Raw genomic sequence first — 17,870 nt, forward strand, 5'->3', positions numbered from 1 at the left:
TCGTGCGTCCGGGGAAATGGAAAATGGAAAAGCGCATTGCTCTCTCTCTCTCTCTCTGCTTTCACTCGATAACCGCACACACACACACACACGCACATTGTACCCAGATATAATCACAAAGGGCTGTTAATCAGGGGTGGGCAAGGGGCAAGGGGCAGGGCACCGGCACCACCACCCCTCGGACCGGGACTGGATGTATAGTTTATACAAATGGCAGCGGCATTTTACGACTGTGTTGGATGTCAGTCAGCGCCGCTGCTCGTCCAAAAGGATCTGCTGCAATTGTTTTTGTGTGGGTTTTGGGTTTTGTTTTCCATTTTCGGGGGGAGAGAGGGAAGAGGGGGGTTGAAAGACCTCGTAAAAAAACAAGCGGAAAACTATAAAATGGAAAACACACAGACAGAGAGACAGGCATCCAGGCATCCAGGCACCCAGGCTCATAATCGGGCCACGCACAGTAGCTCCTGGGTGTCTCGGGCGGAAGCCTCTTGCAGTTTCCCCAAGCGTGTGCGTCTGCTCGTAAAAACAGCAAGCCGCCAATGGATATTCCCAAACACCCCAACCCTCCTTCCACTGACACTATCTAGCCCGCAACACCCCCCTTTTTGCTGCCTCTGGTTTGGGTCATTAAGACGCATTACTGTTTGGATTTAAAATGAGGGAAAAACCACAGCAGGGGGAGGTGGAAAAGCCAGCAATGATTGCCTAGCGACTCTTGGCTGATTACTGGCAGCTGATGGCTTAATTTGGAGAAAATTAACCCGGCGTTTGAATCAAACTTGTGATAGCATTTGACTAAATAAATTGTGAATAAATGTATGAATGCATTGCATCGGATTGGCATTTTCTACTTTGAAGAAACATGAAAGGCGACATTTATCTACTAGCTTGTGCAATAAATCAACCTGTCTTGGGTATAGAATTTAAATGAAGAGTAAAAATTGTATTACAGAGCTTTAAATCAATGCTAGCTGAGTTGTAATACCGCTATTCAAATCCCATAGCGAACAGATCTCAATCAATTTGTGTGATTTTCTGCTCTTACTCTCTCTCACTTCTTAAGTAATTATAACCGAATATAAACCTGCAGGAAATCCGTTCAAATTCAAATTATTTTGGCGCGCAGCGTCTGCTGCACGGCAATACTGCCGAGTACAAGTCAAAAAAACTGGCTCGCACGCATACATGCAGACTGAACCCAGTATTCCACAGGAACATTCTCTCTATTTCTCTCTCTTCTCTCGGGTCTTGGTCTCCAAGGTATGATAAGCAAAGGGGGTGAATTTTACTTGCATGCGTTGAATTTTTTCGGCCGTTTTGCCTGTTGTCCACACCTTTTTTCTTCTCGGCAACACGCGTTTTTTGTTGCCGAGCAACATTTGTAAACACCAGCAACATTTGAAGGCGGGCGGATTTGAAAGAATGGCCTTGCCGCCCGAATGTATCTCACACGGCAACCAGTTTTTCCATTTCCACGACAGTCGACGCAAGCAGTTCGTTCGGTTGTTCCGTGTTCCCTTGCGTCCGAATATCTCGAAAACTCCCCCCATTTCGGGGAGCGGGAAGCAGGCAAAATCACCCACCAAAAGCCGGTTCATTTCGAGTTTCGAGCCCAATGCCAAGGATGCAGCAGATGGACAGTATTCCTCCAGTAGTATCTTTGGGATACAAATTAAGTTGATTCGTTGCGCTCTGTTCGGATCGGTTCGCATCATCATCGGTACTCTGGGTAATTGAACTCCACCGTCACCGTCACCTCAGCGCCCGGTCCCGGTCCGTATCTACTACTCTCGGTCGTCTTGCAGTGCATTTTGTGTATCTAGATACCTTTGTCGGCGTATCGGCGTATCCGTAAACTGTTACTGCACCTCTTACTGTCGCTCTGCCCCGGTCGCTTGTCCCTTGTCGCTTGTCAATCTAGGCACTGATAAAAAAGCAGTAACCACGAAACATAAACCAACAACGCGGCTACGCGACAGACAACAGACTACAGACAGCAAGTGCCCCGTATCTCTTTGAGGCCCCCGAGTTGTCTCCGTGTGCTCGTTGATAAATGCATTTCATGCGTTCCAGCTATGTAAATAGCAATTTAATTTGAGTGTCCACAGTAAATATCGAAAAACCGACCCGACACACACACAGCTCCTCCGATTCCGGGACCCAGGGACCAAGGAGCCCGTCGAAAAGGCCATTCAGCAATTGGACTCGACGTCTGCAGTCGTCTGGCAGCCAAATATTGAATATTTACAGATGCTTTGAGTGGATATTCGAGTGCCTGGCACTTACTTGGCAGCAGCTCTCCCCGACCAGGCTCTGAGCCGATGGATAGTCGCCTGACTATATCAACGGATTGTCAGCACATAATACCCTTCAATCCGATTCGTGAGTGTCCTCCCGCGTGATTCGAGTGTGTGTGTGTGATTGCGAGGCTTTATCCCCGCTAATTGGCCAGAGAAAGACCGAAAGAGAGACAGAGAAAGAGAGAGAGAGCGAAAAGGAGTACAAACTATGGATATGGATGTGATGATGATCTCGATGTGCATCCTGGCGAGCACCTTGATGGGTAAGGAATCAATCATTGAATGGGATGGGATGGAATCATGGGTGATCCGTGAGAAATCTAATCAATATTTAATTGAAATTGAAATTCTTATCAATGTTGTTTTGATGTTCGGAGCTTGAGAAATTGCATTAACCGACTTCAAAGAACTTCAAAGGATTCATATCCATTCACATCTTGCTACGTAGCTGGATACATCCTCATCTGCCATCGTCTGGGTGGGTGGCCGCCTGGGTGCCTGGGTAACCATGGTCCCTGTCGGGCCTTTGTATCTGCATACAATTGAGCTCTGAATAGCGGCAGCAGCGTGCAAAATGACTCAATTAGAAGCCGGACAGAAGCAGGAGTCTTTCATGTTCAAGGCAGCGGGAGAGGTAGCCGATGGAATGATTATGAGACCCAAAATGAGGTCCTTAGGCAAACAGGACGGCAGCCGGCAAAGGACATGTCATGACAGGCAGGCACAGGCAGGCGGACAAGGATCTGTGCATGGCCACTTGAAAGGGGACAGGCAATGCCGAAATTTCAGCTAATCAAATATAGTTTAGGGCAAGGATCATACGCGATCTCAAGAGGCCCACAGCACACACACAAACACTTAGGCCAGCTGAGGTCCTTGGAGGCGACTGCTGCGTTTGTGTGTGTGTGTGTGTGTGTGGCAGGATAGAGCCAGCAACTGCTGACGGCTGACGGTTAAGTAGCACAAAGGCAAACAGCCGCAAACAAAGGGCGTCCCCCCGTCCAGACGACAGACAGGAAAGGAGAGGGCGAAAGGGCGAGAGTGAGGCACATAGAGAGAGAGAGAGAGAGAGAGAGAGGCCTTGCCATATTTCAAAATCTGTGCAACGAACGCCACGCCACAGAGGTCCATTATTTGTATGGCAAATAATATGCCATGGCTGTCCTGTCTCTCCGTCTGTTCCGTGCGCCAGTGTGTGTGTGAGTTCCTTTTGTGTGGCAGTCATAATTTGTTATTCAAGCATGCAAAATGCTGCATGCAACATGCCCAGCCGAGCCGCACCGCGGCAGGGCAGGACAGAGCAGCTGTGTGGCAACTACAACTCAGCTTTCCTGCCTCTCTATGCCACTCCACTCCCACTGCGGCCTGTCTGCTTCATCTTGAGCAATCTTAAAGCCTTCAAGTTGAAAGTTCACTCGAGAGCGCTCTCAGAATTGCAAGAAATTAGGCTTTCATTCAGATTCAGACGAATGTTGACGGAGCTCGGGGAGGAATCCGCCGGCAAGCCCGAGAATGATTAGCATTTGTGGAACCTCCGAGACCTGACTTTTTACCAGCGACAAGGCCCCATCAAAACGAACATCCTTTCACCCTCAAAGCCAGAGCCCCAGATCACAAACTTTTGACGGGTAATTGTCAGTCGCAGTCATTTCCTCCTGCCCGTTTTCATTCCCATGTTGACTTGCAGTTTCTCCCCTGGATAAAGGTTTTTCCAGACAAAATGCCACAGATTCCAGACAACAGAGTGACAGTTCAGTTTCTTTTCTCCATCTATCTCTAGCCTTAATCGATCCCCGCCCCAATGAAATCAAATCAAAACGCCGCCCATGGGGAGTGCGGAGTGCGGAGTGCCTGATACCCGATGCTGGGGCAAGTTCAAGTGGATGCCACAGTGGGACTCCAGATTATTACAACAATATTTCGCATTCATTGTGCTTAATCGACAAATGTTGCCGCACAATTTGTGGCAGTTGAATGTGTGCGTGTATCTCGAACTGATTCGGAATCGAAATCTGAATACGAATCCGAATCTGAGGCAGAAGATGTTGATACTGACGAGCAGCAGGCCTCAGCAGTGGGTCTGGGAATGCTGCTGACTTGCTGATTTCGGTTATTTGAGCCAAACAAACGAACTAATTATCACACACACACAGAGGGGGACGGACGGAAGGGACGGAAGGAGACGGCGATGGAGACGGAGAAAGGCAGCACTATATAGACAGATCAAGATGGGCAGTCGCTGGGCAGATGGACTGCCCGCTGCTCTGGCCTTGCCTGTCCCTGTGCACTGGGAGAAAAAAGGATTGAGTCCCGGGCAGGTAAAAGCCATAAAACATGGGATTGGTTGCCATTATCTTCCAAAAACCACTATATTTTTAAGATTTCTGCCTTACTTCTAGCCTCACTTTTCCTCTCAGTGTAGCCTCTTGGTCTCTGTTTGCAGCATCAACACTTTTTTCTGGCTGCTACCAGCTCCCTCTTCCCCTCACGCATCGGGCCCACGTCAGCGCAATCAACGCCGGAGCCAAACGGGGCGCATATTTCTTTAATCGACGCCCAGTAACTGCCCCGAGATGGGGCAGCCTGCGACTGGGGGGGCACGAGGGGGGGGAGCTTGCCAACTTGTTTTCTGTACAGCAAATTAAATCGATGCGACTCGCACGCACAGAGGGACCAGAAGACCAGGGGCAGGGCCAGACTCCCATCCAAGCTCCTGCCTGTCCAACTTCCTTTACGGTGGGTCTCTCGCTCGCTTGTATCATAGCACGTCGACCGGCTATGTGACTGGCATCTGAATACCACTGCGCTGCGACTGTGCCCCAAACAGCAACAGCAACAGAAACTCGACTCGACTCGACTGCCTTGCCTTGCCTTGCGTTGCGTTGCCTTTAATGATGTTGTTGCTGGTGTGGTTCTGTGTCTGCTTATTGATTCCTTGTCGTAGTCGTGGTCGTGGTTCTCGGTCTCGCTCTCGGTCTGGGTCTGGTTCGTGGCCCCCACAATCTGAGGTGTTGCCTCAAATTGCTCCAATTAGTGGCCAAATATAATGGTTGCCGTTTTGTAGTTCTCCTCGTGGTGTAATCAAGAATAATTACTTTCGAATTGCATGGCTTTTACTCGATGGATGCGATGCGGTTCAACATAAACTGCAACTCCGCTCCGGCTTCAGGTGCTGTGGTGGCGCCTCCCCAAAAGTTGTGGCCGCATAAGCCCAACTTTTATGCACATACTCGTATGAATATATTCAATACTTTGCTGCATTTCATTTCTGGCTCATTAAGTAATCCCATTAACATTTAAACGTGTTTTCTGGCCCCGTAGCACCGCAGGATAATTCCCATAAACTGCACTCGCGGATGTTGATTCAATATACGAACAAATAACGAGTAAATTGCATTCACCCAGAGAGAAAGAATATTCTATACAAAAACAAATACAAATTAAAATATAAAAAAATACACATAATAAAATGAATAAAAACATATTTTCCCTTTGTGCATTTTTTTTTGGTTAAAAAAGCCTCTCGACCGGCTTTTAATTATGTTGGCTCTGAAAACGTTTTTGCTTATTTTATTTTCCCCCATTTATACATTGTAATTTTAGTAGAGGGCACGCAACGATGCAGGGACCTTTGCTATAGGGTATGGGATATGAAATACCCTGTTTCCAAAGGGGTATCCTGGCTAGCATCAGATACAATCTAGCTCTTGCTCTAAAGAGTATAGGATGAAGCTAGGAATGGAGACAGGAATCTTTGGGAATCATTCTGGCTTCTTGTCAGTTGTTGGAAGACTTTTAGGTACCCCTTGGTATATTTTTTGGGGACTATCCAAAGCTATTTAAATATTTATCCTACCTTCTTCTGATAGATGATAAATAAATGGGTAGAGTATTGTATCCTTCGGAGGTTTCATGTGAAATTTCTTTTCCCCCTTTCAGTGTGCTTTTTTTTTGCTCAACATAATTACATTTAACCTAAACACCGTAATTTGTGCAGCTTAAGCGCATTTAATTTGTTAAACCAATTAAATGCAATTATGCTTAGTGCATTTTTTTGGCAACACTCTTTAATCATAAATATTATGTAAAGGGGTTTGACTTTTAACTAATTTTAATCCACTTTGTATTCAAATTGCAGCTCCCGGCTGGGCCAGCACAACGGGCTTCCTGCGCGTGCCCCAGAGCCAGTCGATTGTGGAGAACGAGGCCGCTGACTTTGGCTGCGAGGCCACGGATCCCGCCAGCTATTTGCACTACGAATGGCTGCACAATGGTGAGGCCATACCACAAACAGTCCAAACCCATCCATTCGGCTGTACTAATTTGATTCCTATGGCCGTTTCAGGTCGCGAGATTGCGTATGACAAGCGGGTCTATCGAATCGGTTCCCATTTGCATATCGAGGCCGTGCAGCGGGAGGAGGATGTCGGCGATTATGTGTGCATTGCCACCAGTTTGGCCAGCGGCGCCAGAGAGGCCTCGCCACCGGCCCAATTGAGCGTGATATGTGAGTAGTCCTCATTGTCCTGATTGCAAGAACAAGAACATCCCATCAAAGAAACTATCAAATTAATTTGATTAATGCTGGGTCTTTAATGGCATTCCGTCCACCACTCAACTGACTGAACCCATCCCATTCCATCCACTCTTTAGATCTGAGCTAACCACAAGACAGACAAAGGTAAAGAGGCATAAAAACGCAACCGAAGCAACCCGTTCTCGGGCAGCTGATGAAAGATAAAAACCGAACAGCGAACAGCGAACAGCGAAAGTTTTGATGTACATGCGTCAGGCGTCAGGCGTCAGGGGGCCCTCGCGGCCACAGGAAGTGCACTGCAGTGAGCAGAATGCAGTGCGAGGCAGTGGAGCATGCTACTGGCACCGCTCCCAGAGAAGAAGAACTGGCGGAGGAGCAGGCGGCAGGCAGCAGGCAGCAGGCAGCCGCAGCTCTGGTGGCGTGGCGGCCTCATGTGATTGATGTTCATTTAGTTGCATTTGCCTTTAAGCAGAAAAATGCATAAATTTAACAAACAACTCCGCGCTCCGACCCTGTGCGAGGAGTATCTATAGCCTCGCTGCACAGTCCGTGTAAACAAAACGAAAGTTTTTATGCACAATCTGGACTGCATGTGTTCTGGCACTGAGGAGATCTGTGAGATCGTATAGATGGTGGCTGGTGGATGGTGAATGGTAGATCGTATCTGGGAGAGTTCTCCTGTCAGCACTGGCACGGCATTCGAGCGGTGATCAAAGCCACCAACCACCCAGCAGATGCAGAAGTGGATCTGCATCTCCATCCATTCATCCATCTACTCATGCCATCGCATCTATCTATTTATAGCCCTCATCTCAAGTGTTTTTAGCTAATTAATTAACTAATTAATTTGTAGTTTTGGGAGTTGATTTTAATTGCTGCTGCTGTCTGCTGCAGCCTCTGGCTCCATCTGCTGTTGGCTGTTCGCTGCAGTGGGGTCTGGGCGAGGGCTGGAGAGGATGTCTTGCCGGTGGATGGTGGCTGGTGGCTGGCGCCAGCTGAAACTAAGTGGGTTATGTGATTATCCCCTTCCTCTTCCTCTATCAATCTCATCATTTTCAAGGAGCAGACACAAACTATTAAAATATGCATTGAATGATGTTGGTGCCTCTGCCTCTGGCTTTGCTCCTGGTCCTGGTCCTCGCTATGTTCCTCCTTTTCCTGTCAGGGGCTGCCCCCGGCTGCTTTTGTCTGGCTGTCTTAGCCATCCGTTGGTGCCATCTATCCGCTGGAAATAAATGTTCAATTAAGCGCAAGAAAAGTGACATTTTCGCTGGCAACATTTAACAGATTCGAGAACAAACAGAGAAACGGAGATGATAATTCCGAACGAATAACTGATGCTCTAGAAGGTTATTATTTAGATATAGCTTTGGACTTAATAGAAATAAAGGGATCGTAAAAAGTCCAAGACCAATGCCTGACAGAGCCACGGCACTAACTGATGACTGAAAGGAATTAAACAGACAGCAAAGCAACCCGAAAAACAAGTCAGAAACAGTAGCCAGGCCAAGAGCCAGAGCCAGAGCTCGGCCAGACCCCAGCCAGACATCTGCCGGGGCGGGTGGGGGGGTTGGGGAGACATTCCAAACATTTGCACAGCCAAAAGGGGTTGTTGGACTCTGCAGCCAGGATACAGCCAGGATAAAGTGTAGTCAGCACGGGCTGGCTGGCCATTGAACAGCTGAGCGGAGAAAGGCTGTAATGTACATGGAAATGAAATGCAACATTAACACGAAACATAAACATAAAATGAGAAATGGCAGCAGCAGCAGCAGCAGCACGGAGTAACAGCAGCAGCAACAATGGCAACCAACCGCCAACAGCCAACAGCCAACAGCAAAGTCATAAAAACCAAACAAAATGCAAAGACACACCATCAGGAGGGGGGCCACGGCGAGTGGCTGTGGCTGGGCGGGTTCGGTGGGTGGAACAGGACAAAAGCAACCCTCGAATCAGCAGAACAACACCCCCATCACGTAGAGGCAGAGTCGCTGGGTTTTGTCTGGATATGGCTGATATTCTCCACAGAGCACACAGCACGAGTATCTGTGCGCCAGACCCAAGTTCAAGTTGAATGCAGTTTGGGCGGCGACTGGGGGTGGGGTGGGGAGGGGAGGGACGAGCCGGGCTAGAACCGGATAATTTTCATTTTGTGAATGCCGGAAAAACGCATAAAATTTTACGAGCCCAAGCTCGGAGAGAACATTAAAGGGGACGATGAGGACATGGACGAGGACGACGACGATGACGGCCTGGCAGACACTGGATGTAGGGCTGGAATAGAAGCAGAAACTGTAGTCAACTTTTTGGCGCGCTCTCCTGTTCTCTCCCTGTCTATCTCTGTCTAATTTTCTGGTTTTTCCGTTTTTTTTTTTTTTTTGTTCTTTTGGAACATTTATTTTACTTTTGGCTTTGCTCTGTTGTTACACGAGTTGATCATTAGCAACTTTTGGCCATTTCACGGGGAAGGATGGAGAGGAAAGGCATGAGAGGGTAAGCTGGGAACAGGAGCGTAGTCTAGATATTAAAGAGGGAAGTAGGGTTAGGGGACCTCAATGCATACCACAATCTTGGAATGCCAATAACAGGCGGTGCCAATCCACAGAATTTTGGTGGATCGGTAGGACATAGATGTATCTTGAACTCGACTTTATCTAGGATTTCCTAGCTAGATATATATTCGTCATTGAACCCCCTTGGGCCATGCCTCTGCAGGGGGATATATGTAGCCCCCACGCAGGCAACGTGCGATAATCGAATGTTTAACGTTTTAATTTGAAAACTGTTAGGGGTGGCCACGCAGGGGCGAGTGGGGGGCAGGGCGGTAAGCTGTAGTCGCTGTAAGCGACTGGCCAACTTTAATTAAAGATCTGATGATAACGCCCAGAGGAAAGCCCCCCAAAGCTCTCGTAGTCGTACTCAGAGACGGTATAGATGGTGCCATAAATTTCCCCAGAAAATGGTCGAAGGAAAAGTCCATGACCACAGTCCATGACAAGGAATCGGGTAAACATGAAACTTCATTGATATTGAAATCGAATCAGTTGATGAATCAGTAGCTGTCGTCAATAATCGAGTGTATCTCTGGCTAATAGTTCCACAAATGGATGGCAAATACTCGTAGTTGATTTCTTGAACGAGTTTTATCCGGATGAATTTTCAGATTGAACTGCTGCGCCAATTTGTGAAATGGGTCAATAACTTGTAAGCCGCTTTGTTCGAAACCAATTGAAGTGCATTCGAGTGGAGTGCTGCCTGCTGGTGGTTGTGGTGGTGCATAAGTCCATTAGCGATCCACAATTACTGCCGGCCACTTCACAGTCCCTCGTCCACTTCTATGGGCTCTTGGTTTATGACAGCGCTGAAAACATTTCCACTCGAGCTGGAGCAACAGCTTTAGCCAGCCCCCAGCCCCAGCCCTTGCCCCCAGGGAAATAATCTATTTTTGATTATCAATTAATTATATTTTCATAAAAAAAGTCAACGATAAAAAGAAGTGCAGCGAATGCAGGGCGAACCGAAACCTTTTCTGTGGAGGAACAGAGTTCTCAGCTCCTATCTTATCGCCGCTTACATTTTGATGGAATAAGACCCAGTCGGCACACTTATACCGTCTTCGGTGGGAGGCGGCATCGATAACAGTCGATCTGGTCCCCAAAAACCAACTCCGACGACTGTCAATTTCTATATCTTTAGTTCCCCTGCCCCTGCCCCAGTCCCTGCCCCACACGCCATGCCCCATGCCTTTCGACATTTACTTCCACTCTGTTTACTCGGGCGAGCGTTTATTTCGCGTCTCTTTTTTTATTATGGGTCTCGGGTCTCCGCTCTCGTCTCTGTCCCTCTGCCACATCTCCGGACATTCCAGAGCCATGGCCTGGCATTTGTTTACAGCCTTTTGTGGTTTATGCCTCAGCCAGCGGAAAAAAGTTTAACAAATTTATTTTGTTTTGGAGCCACCACCCGAAGGCGTTGCTTTGCTTCGTTTTTTCTTCGTTCTGTTCTCAGTGTTGTTTTTCTATGTTTACCTCGAGTTGCACGACCAACGTGTGAATGATGGCCGCTTCCACGACAGACAGACAGACAGACAGATTCTCCCCCCGCCTGCCCTCGATTCTGTGATGAGTGTAGGTGTCAAAAGATCTGGGAGTTGCCCCCAACTCAGTGCTCATGCTCGCTGGAGTCACCGACGCTGCACAGCACATCAGTCTAATGAGACGACGCTCGTTAATTAGCGAGCGGCGTGCAACGGGCCATCTAATTTGAGTTACAGTTAGCCAGGGTCTACGACCCATGCCATGCCATGCCATACCATTCCATCCCAGCCCAGACGGTAGTTAAGATACAGATAGGAATGCAACCCAAGGATATTCAGATTCAGAATGGTTTTAACTGAAAAACAACTTCAAAGCCCCTTTGTTACTTTTTTAAACATTCATCAGATACAATATCTTATAGATAAAAACCTACTCATAACTATTTAAGCCGATTCATCCATCAGTAATGGATGCTATGCTTCTCTCCCAATAAGAAATTTCTTGACATTTCCTGACTCGTATTCGAGCGATAGTTTTGTATCAATAATTCAGCAAAGTTCGTACGAGTATCTGTCACAGATTTCCAGCTTACGTAGCCATTAGATACTTTTGTGTTTATCCGTGAGACACTTCACCTGCCACTTTGCCACTCATCCATGCCATCCACTCATTCAGTCATCCATTAGATACTTTCGCTGGTTCGGGTTCGGCTTCGGGTTTGGGCTCTGGTTGGGCTGTCTAAGTGCCAATTAGTTCACTCTACTGTCATTCTAGTCGTAACATATACCAAAAGTTTATGCCACAGGCCGACTGAATGGAATGTTTCCGTCAGTATGTCGTTGATGGGACGTGCCGGTGGTGCCCCACCTCATCCACACATAGAAAACAGAGCAAATACAAACACAGATACACATACGTGCATACATCTCAAACTTTTGACACTTCCACGACGGCGACGGAGACGGAGATGGAGAGGAAGATGGGCCCAGGCTCTGTTTATTGAGTTGTTGCTGTCGCTCTGTATTTGGCTGGGGTGTTGGTTTTGGTGTTGCCATTGCCGAGATTGTTGTTTTTTATTTCCCTCCAAATAAGTATCTACAAATATTTAGAGGGATTCTTTTCTTGCTGTGTGCCCCCGACCACCGACTCCCACCGTCGCAGGGCAAACAGAGGCAGAGAGTCGGAGCCCAAACAAGATTTATGTGCATATGTAAATTGGTGTTTTCTAACCGCAGTGTCCGCAGTCAGCAGTCAGCAGTCGACAGACCTGGCAAACATTCAGATAGGCCAAAAGAGAAATATCCATAAAACATACATCACACACAGCGGAGGCATGGCTTCCTCCTTCCTCCTTCAGCCTCCTGCCTCCTGCCCATCCGTAGATAAAGGAAAATTATGGCAGCGACCGAGGAAGAACCAACAAAATATCATTTGAATAAATTATCCAAGAGCTCAAATGAGAACTTTAAGGCGAACAATCTTGCGGCGATTGACAATTATCACGCTGAGATACAAAAGTATCTCGCTCTCACATTGCCACAATGGAGCCTCAGCGCCATCGCAGGCTGTCCAGGTCCGGAGATATGCGATGGCGAGGCAGAGATACGGCAGGGGACACGGGATGGGACAGTGCCACGGGGCACAAAGGCTACGGTGCTGCGCTGGCATGTCTGCAACATGAGCGACCACGCCCCTTGCGCCTTCAGCTGCCACTAAAACATAAATTAAACCCTAGCATATTCTTCTTTTTTTTTTGTTTTGCATTCAGCCTGTGCTTTTCTTTTCTGCTTTTTGTGCTCTTGCCACAAAACTCTTTTCTCATGCAGCAATTGTTGCAAGTACCGTTTCGCTCCACTCCGCTCCTCAGTCTGCCCCGTCTGCTCTGACTCCTCTGTCTGAGTGGATGGCTGAAGCAGTGGAGGAGGGGAATATGCTGCCACGTATGAGCATTTACATGCATAAAGGTGCAAGAGTAGACGCGACCCTAGCCAGGTCCCCCGCCCAGCCCCTGCCCCTGCCCCTGCCCCTGCCTCTGACTGACTGACAGTTCAATTTATGCTTCCTCTGCCCCTTTAAGCGGCAGCAACGAACACAAAGATTGCTGGGGCTGAGCGGAGCGTCGTGTTCCGCCCAGAACTGACGATAAAATGCACTTAATGCAGCGAGAAATTCAAAAGGGAAAAAACGAAGAGAAACTGAAATTTGCGCAGCCCAGAAAACGCATTAAGGCGAAATGTATCTTCCGGCTATACACGTACTATGCATATTTATGGAATGCCAGCCTATTCAAGGCCCAAAGGAAACCCGAATCGCATACTCGTACCATAAATTCAATTATTGATCGTCTGTTTGTGCTTTTGTTTCTGTTTCTGTTTCTTGCAGATCTGGAGTCGGCCAGCGTGCAGCTGCTGGGCAGCAATCGGAACGAGCTGCTGCTCAAGTGCCACGTGGAGGGCGCCTCCGGGGACGAGCCGCTGCAGATCGAGTGGTACCGGGACAGCGCCAGGCTGGCCAGCTGGGGCAACGTCCATTTGGAGGAGCATCGCCTGCTGGTGCGTCAGCCGAGTCCCTCCGACGATGGCCTCTACCGCTGCACTGCCTCGAACGCGGCGGGGCGGGTGATGAGCAAGCAGGGCTACGTCTACCAGGCGAACATCAAGTGCCTGCCCCGGCTGCTGAAGAAGAACCAGAAGCTGCCCGAGTCGTGGGGCAAGCAGACCTTCCTGTGCCGCGGCAAGCGGGGCGGATCCGGTGGCCTGGATCAGGCCCTCTCCCCGGCCCCCGAGGATCTGCGCATTGTCCAGGGACCCGCTGGCCAGCTGCTCATCAAGGAGGGCAACTCAGCCGCTCTCAGCTGCCTCTACGAGCTGCCCGCCGAGCTGCAGAACCAGCGCATTCAACTCCGCTGGCGAAAGGATGGCAAGCTGCTGCGGCACGTGGAGCTGGGGGGCGCCCTCCCCATACCAGGACACGCTCACGACTCTGGCAAGGATGCGCTGCTGCGCGAAGACGCCCGCCTGGTGCTGCACAAGCAGAACGGCACCCTCAGCTTCGCCAGCATCATTGCCAGCGACGCCGGCCAGTACCAGTGCCAGCTGCAGCTCGAGGGCCATGCGCCCCTCAACTCCTCCCCCGGCCTCCTGGAGGTCATCGAGCAGCTGAAGTTCGTGCCGCAGCCCACATCGAAGAATCTGGAGCTAGACGCAGCCGTGGCCAAGGTGCACTGCAAGGCCCAGGGCACACCGTCGCCGCAGGTGCAATGGCTGAGGGTGAGTAAAGTGCTTTTCATTTCGAGAGCACTCAAACAGGACGAGAGTATCCTCACTACGTCTATCCCCCCGACCATGGCATGTACATATCTGACAAATTGGAAAAACTCGCGCAACGCGTCGCTGAGCAAACATTTCCCCTCCGAATAAACCATTTGATATGCAAAACTCTGTCCAGTCGCACGGTTCCATCTGGCCTAAACACCTATCTCCTCCTCCTGCCGTCGGCTTTCAGCTTTCAGCTGTCGCCAATGGCCAACCAATTTCGGCAACTGTTTGTCTATTTGGGAGACCGAGAGAAAGAGACCCCTTTCAAAAGGAGATTTTTTCATTTGGTCTAAACAAACGTTGCTTTGCGTTGAGTTCCATCGTGTGTTTTTTGTTGAATTTTTGATGAAAACGCATCGAGCAGGGTTCTGGAAACTGTTTGCTAATCGTCGCAACTCGTTTCGAATTGCAGGAAGGCTCGCTGAACAGCTCGCTGCCCGACCAGGTGGAGGTGGACATCAATGGGACGCTCATCTTCCGGAACGTGAGGGCCGAGCATCGGGGCAACTACACGTGCCAGGCCAGCAGCAGCCAGGGCCAGATCAGCGCCACTGTGTCCATCAATGTGGTGGTCACACCCAAGTTCAGTGTGCCCCCCGTGGGACCCATTGAGACCACCGAGCAGGGCACTGTGGTGATGCACTGCCAGGCGATTGGGGATCCCAAGCCCACGATTCAGTGGGACAAGGACCTGAAGTACCTCAGCGAGAACAACACGGACCGGGAGAGGTTCAGCTTCCTGGAGAATGGCACCCTGGAGATACGCAATGTTCAGGTGGAGGACGAGGGCAGCTATGGCTGCACCATCGGCAACAGTGCGGGCCTGAAGCGGGAGGATGTCCAGCTGGTGGTGCGGAGCACCGGCGATGGCTTCGCCCCCGAGGAAACGGGCGGCGATGGCTTCCTGGTCACGCGGGCTGTCCTCATCACGATGACTGTGGCGCTGGCCTACATTGTCCTGGTGGTGGGTCTCATGCTGTGGTGCCGGTATCGTCGCCAGGCGCGGAAGGCCCGCCTCAACGAGCTGAGCATCAAGGAGGCTGGCGGCGACCAGCCGGATGCCTCCGTCACAAACGGCAAGGGCTCGGAACAGGAGCCGTGCCTGTCCAAGCAGCGCAATGGCGCATTGGGCAAGCCCAAGTCCAAATCCAACGGAGACGCCCAAAAGTCTGACGACACGGCCTGCAGCCAGCAGTCGAGGAGCTCCAAGAAGTCGGTCTACGAGCAGCTCGTCCTGCCCCGGTCGGGACTCAGCGAGCTCCTGCAGATCGGACGCGGGGAGTTCGGAGACGTGTTCGTGGGCAAGCTGAAGGCCTCCCTGGTGGCGACCAGTGCTCAGTCGGACAAGGATGCGGACACCGATAAGCAGCACAGCAACAGCGAGAACGGGAGTGGGGGCAGCGGCAGCGGCAGCACCACCCTCAGCACTCTCAACGAGAAGCGGCGCTCCAAGACCTCCATGGACGACATCGAGGAGATCAAGGAGGAGGAGCCAGAGCAGTCGGCTCTCGAGCAACTGGTCCTGGTCAAGGCCCTGAACAAAGTGAAGGACGAGCAGGCGTGCCAGGAGTTCCGTCGCCAGCTGGATCTGCTGCGCGGCATCTCCCACAAGGGAGTCGTCCGCCTGTTTGGCCTCTGCCGGGAGAAGGATCCGCACTACATGGTCCTGGAGTACACCGACTGGGGCGACCTCAAGCAGTTCCTGCTGGCCACCGCCGGCAAGGTGAACACAGCCACGGCCACCTCCTCGCCGCCGGCCCTTACCACCAGCCAGGTGCTGGCCGTGGCCTATCAGATTGCCCGCGGCATGGATGCCATCTACCGCTCACGCTGCACGCACAGGTAAGTGGAGACAGAGGGTCTCTCCTTCCATCCTCTCTAAGCTGTGCTGTTGTCCTTCACCTTCTCCACAGGGATCTGGCCACTCGCAACTGTGTCATCTCCAGCGAGTTCGTAGTGAAGGTCTCCTATCCGGCCTTGTGCAAGGACAAGTACAGTCGAGAGTACCACAAGCACCGGAACACGCTGCTTCCGGTGCGCTGGCTGGCGCCCGAATGCATCCAGGAAGACGAGTACACCACCAAGAGCGACATCTTTGCCTACGGCGTGCTGGTGTGGGAGCTCTTCAATCAGGCCACCAAGCTGCCCCACGAGGAGCTCACCAGCGAGCAGGTCATCCAGCGGTCGCAGGCCGGCACCTTGGAGTGGACGGTGGCCGAGGCCACGCCCGACAGCCTCAAGGAGATATTGGTGAGTGTTGCAGCAAATGAATCCATAGTCCCGACGGGCTAATTAATTCCTCCGTTGTGCCCCCTTGCAGCTATCCTGCTGGCTGGCCAATCCCAAGGAGCGACCGTCCTTCAGTCAACTGGGATCCGCCCTGAGCAAGGCCATGCAAAGTGTAGCCGAGAAGTGAGGAGGCCCAGACTGATTGAGCAAATGCCAAAAAGTAATTTCTAGATTTATGGTTTTCCCCGCCTCCCCCACCCTAAGTATCTCCCCCACAAGTATTTCCTTCTCCAGGCTAAACATTAGGTTCTAAGCGCCTGTTCAACATGCGTACTATATATGGACACGTTTTAACTGTACAAACATATGATATACATATACCTACACCATTACACCCTACATAACACCCACACACACAGACACACACACACATATGCATATTATATTGTTCGATTACGAGTACTTACGATATGAATTAATAACGATGAAAGTATTGCATTTGCGTGGTAAAATGTATATAGAAACAGCCACAAAATATTTGCATTTAGACCAGTTGAAGCATTTCTAGGATTAGGAGAGCATTTTTAACCATTACATCACCATCAGCATTTTACTACAGAGAATATACATACGAGTACGAGTTTATTACAAAGAAGAAATAATCTGATACGAGTATCGCGGATTTTCCAAGGTTTTCGAATGCCGAAAGGAAAGGAAAACTAAGCCAAATTTTAATTTAGTTTTAGCATTGGAAAACGCATCCATTTTTTAAATATAGTATATGTATGTATTTATAGCTATATAAGGAACACACACATCCACACACACACTTACAGCTAGTATTTTAAGCTTTGATGCATGTTTAAAAAACATTTAAATAAACACGAATAAATAAATTTAACCGAAATAAAAGCAAAGCCCCTCTGAATTATTTAAAGAAAAATCTACTTCGGTTGGGGTCCAGGGCGTCCTTTCATAGGCATTTCATTTTGGACTGGGCAAATTTGTTGAGGGTCCTTTGGGCCTGCGAGTAGGGGTCCTTGGCTCATTCACACTTCACTTGATTTGAAAAATGAGCGCCTATTGAATGCCCGGGTTGAGAGCCGGCTCTGACTTGGCTTTTTTTCGCTCCCCCCCGCCCCAAAAACGATTGACAAACAAACACGGCAATAAACCGTAAAGTTGCCTTGGCTTATTGGGGCTTTAAGTTGGCTCAGGCCCACTCTTTCTCCCCTCTCTCTCACTCTCTCTCTGGGTAGCGCGCCTACGTTGCCAAAAAGTTTCCTCGTGCGAAAACTTTTTCCAGGCCGAGATCCAGGCCAAAAACGAAGCAATATTTGCATTTGAATCGGCAACAGCAAAAGCAAGAAAAATACAGCACCATTCCAGAGTGAGTTGGCCTTTTCCTTTTGGCAGGACCAGTGGATGGGCTGCTTAGCTTTTCCTGGCA

General features: G+C 49.8%; 1 protein-coding gene across 1 annotated transcript; it reads left to right on the forward strand.

Annotated features, from left to right (window-relative positions):
* The first annotated feature begins 1,424 nt into the window (after positions 1 to 1,424).
* otk (protein tyrosine kinase 7) lies at positions 1,425 to 17,327 on the forward strand. Its single transcript, XM_001360715.4, has 7 exons — positions 1,425 to 2,563; positions 6,439 to 6,573; positions 6,646 to 6,807; positions 13,257 to 14,143; positions 14,604 to 16,033; positions 16,105 to 16,441; positions 16,512 to 17,327. Exons 1-7 carry the CDS (start codon positions 2,509 to 2,511, stop codon positions 16,605 to 16,607), a joined length of 3,102 nt encoding a protein of 1,033 aa, XP_001360752.3. The 5' UTR covers positions 1,425 to 2,508; the 3' UTR covers positions 16,608 to 17,327.
* The last annotated feature ends 543 nt before the right edge of the window (positions 17,328 to 17,870 follow it).

Source organism: Drosophila pseudoobscura, chromosome 3, assembly GCF_009870125.1.
Source record: "Drosophila pseudoobscura strain MV-25-SWS-2005 chromosome 3, UCI_Dpse_MV25, whole genome shotgun sequence".
Lineage (NCBI taxonomy): Eukaryota > Metazoa > Arthropoda > Insecta > Diptera > Drosophilidae > Drosophila > Drosophila pseudoobscura.

Excerpts from the sequence above, each read along its gene's own strand:
- otk (XM_001360715.4), top strand. The coding sequence starts at position 2,509 with ATGGATATGGATGTGATGATGATCTCGATGTGCATCCTGGCGAGCACC. Across the intron at positions 6,808-13,256 it reads GGCCCAATTGAGCGTGATAT|ATCTGGAGTCGGCCAGCGTG; the intron begins GTGAGTAGTCCT and ends TGTTTCTTGCAG. Across the intron at positions 16,034-16,104 it reads CGCTCACGCTGCACGCACAG|GGATCTGGCCACTCGCAACT; the intron begins GTAAGTGGAGAC and ends CCTTCTCCACAG.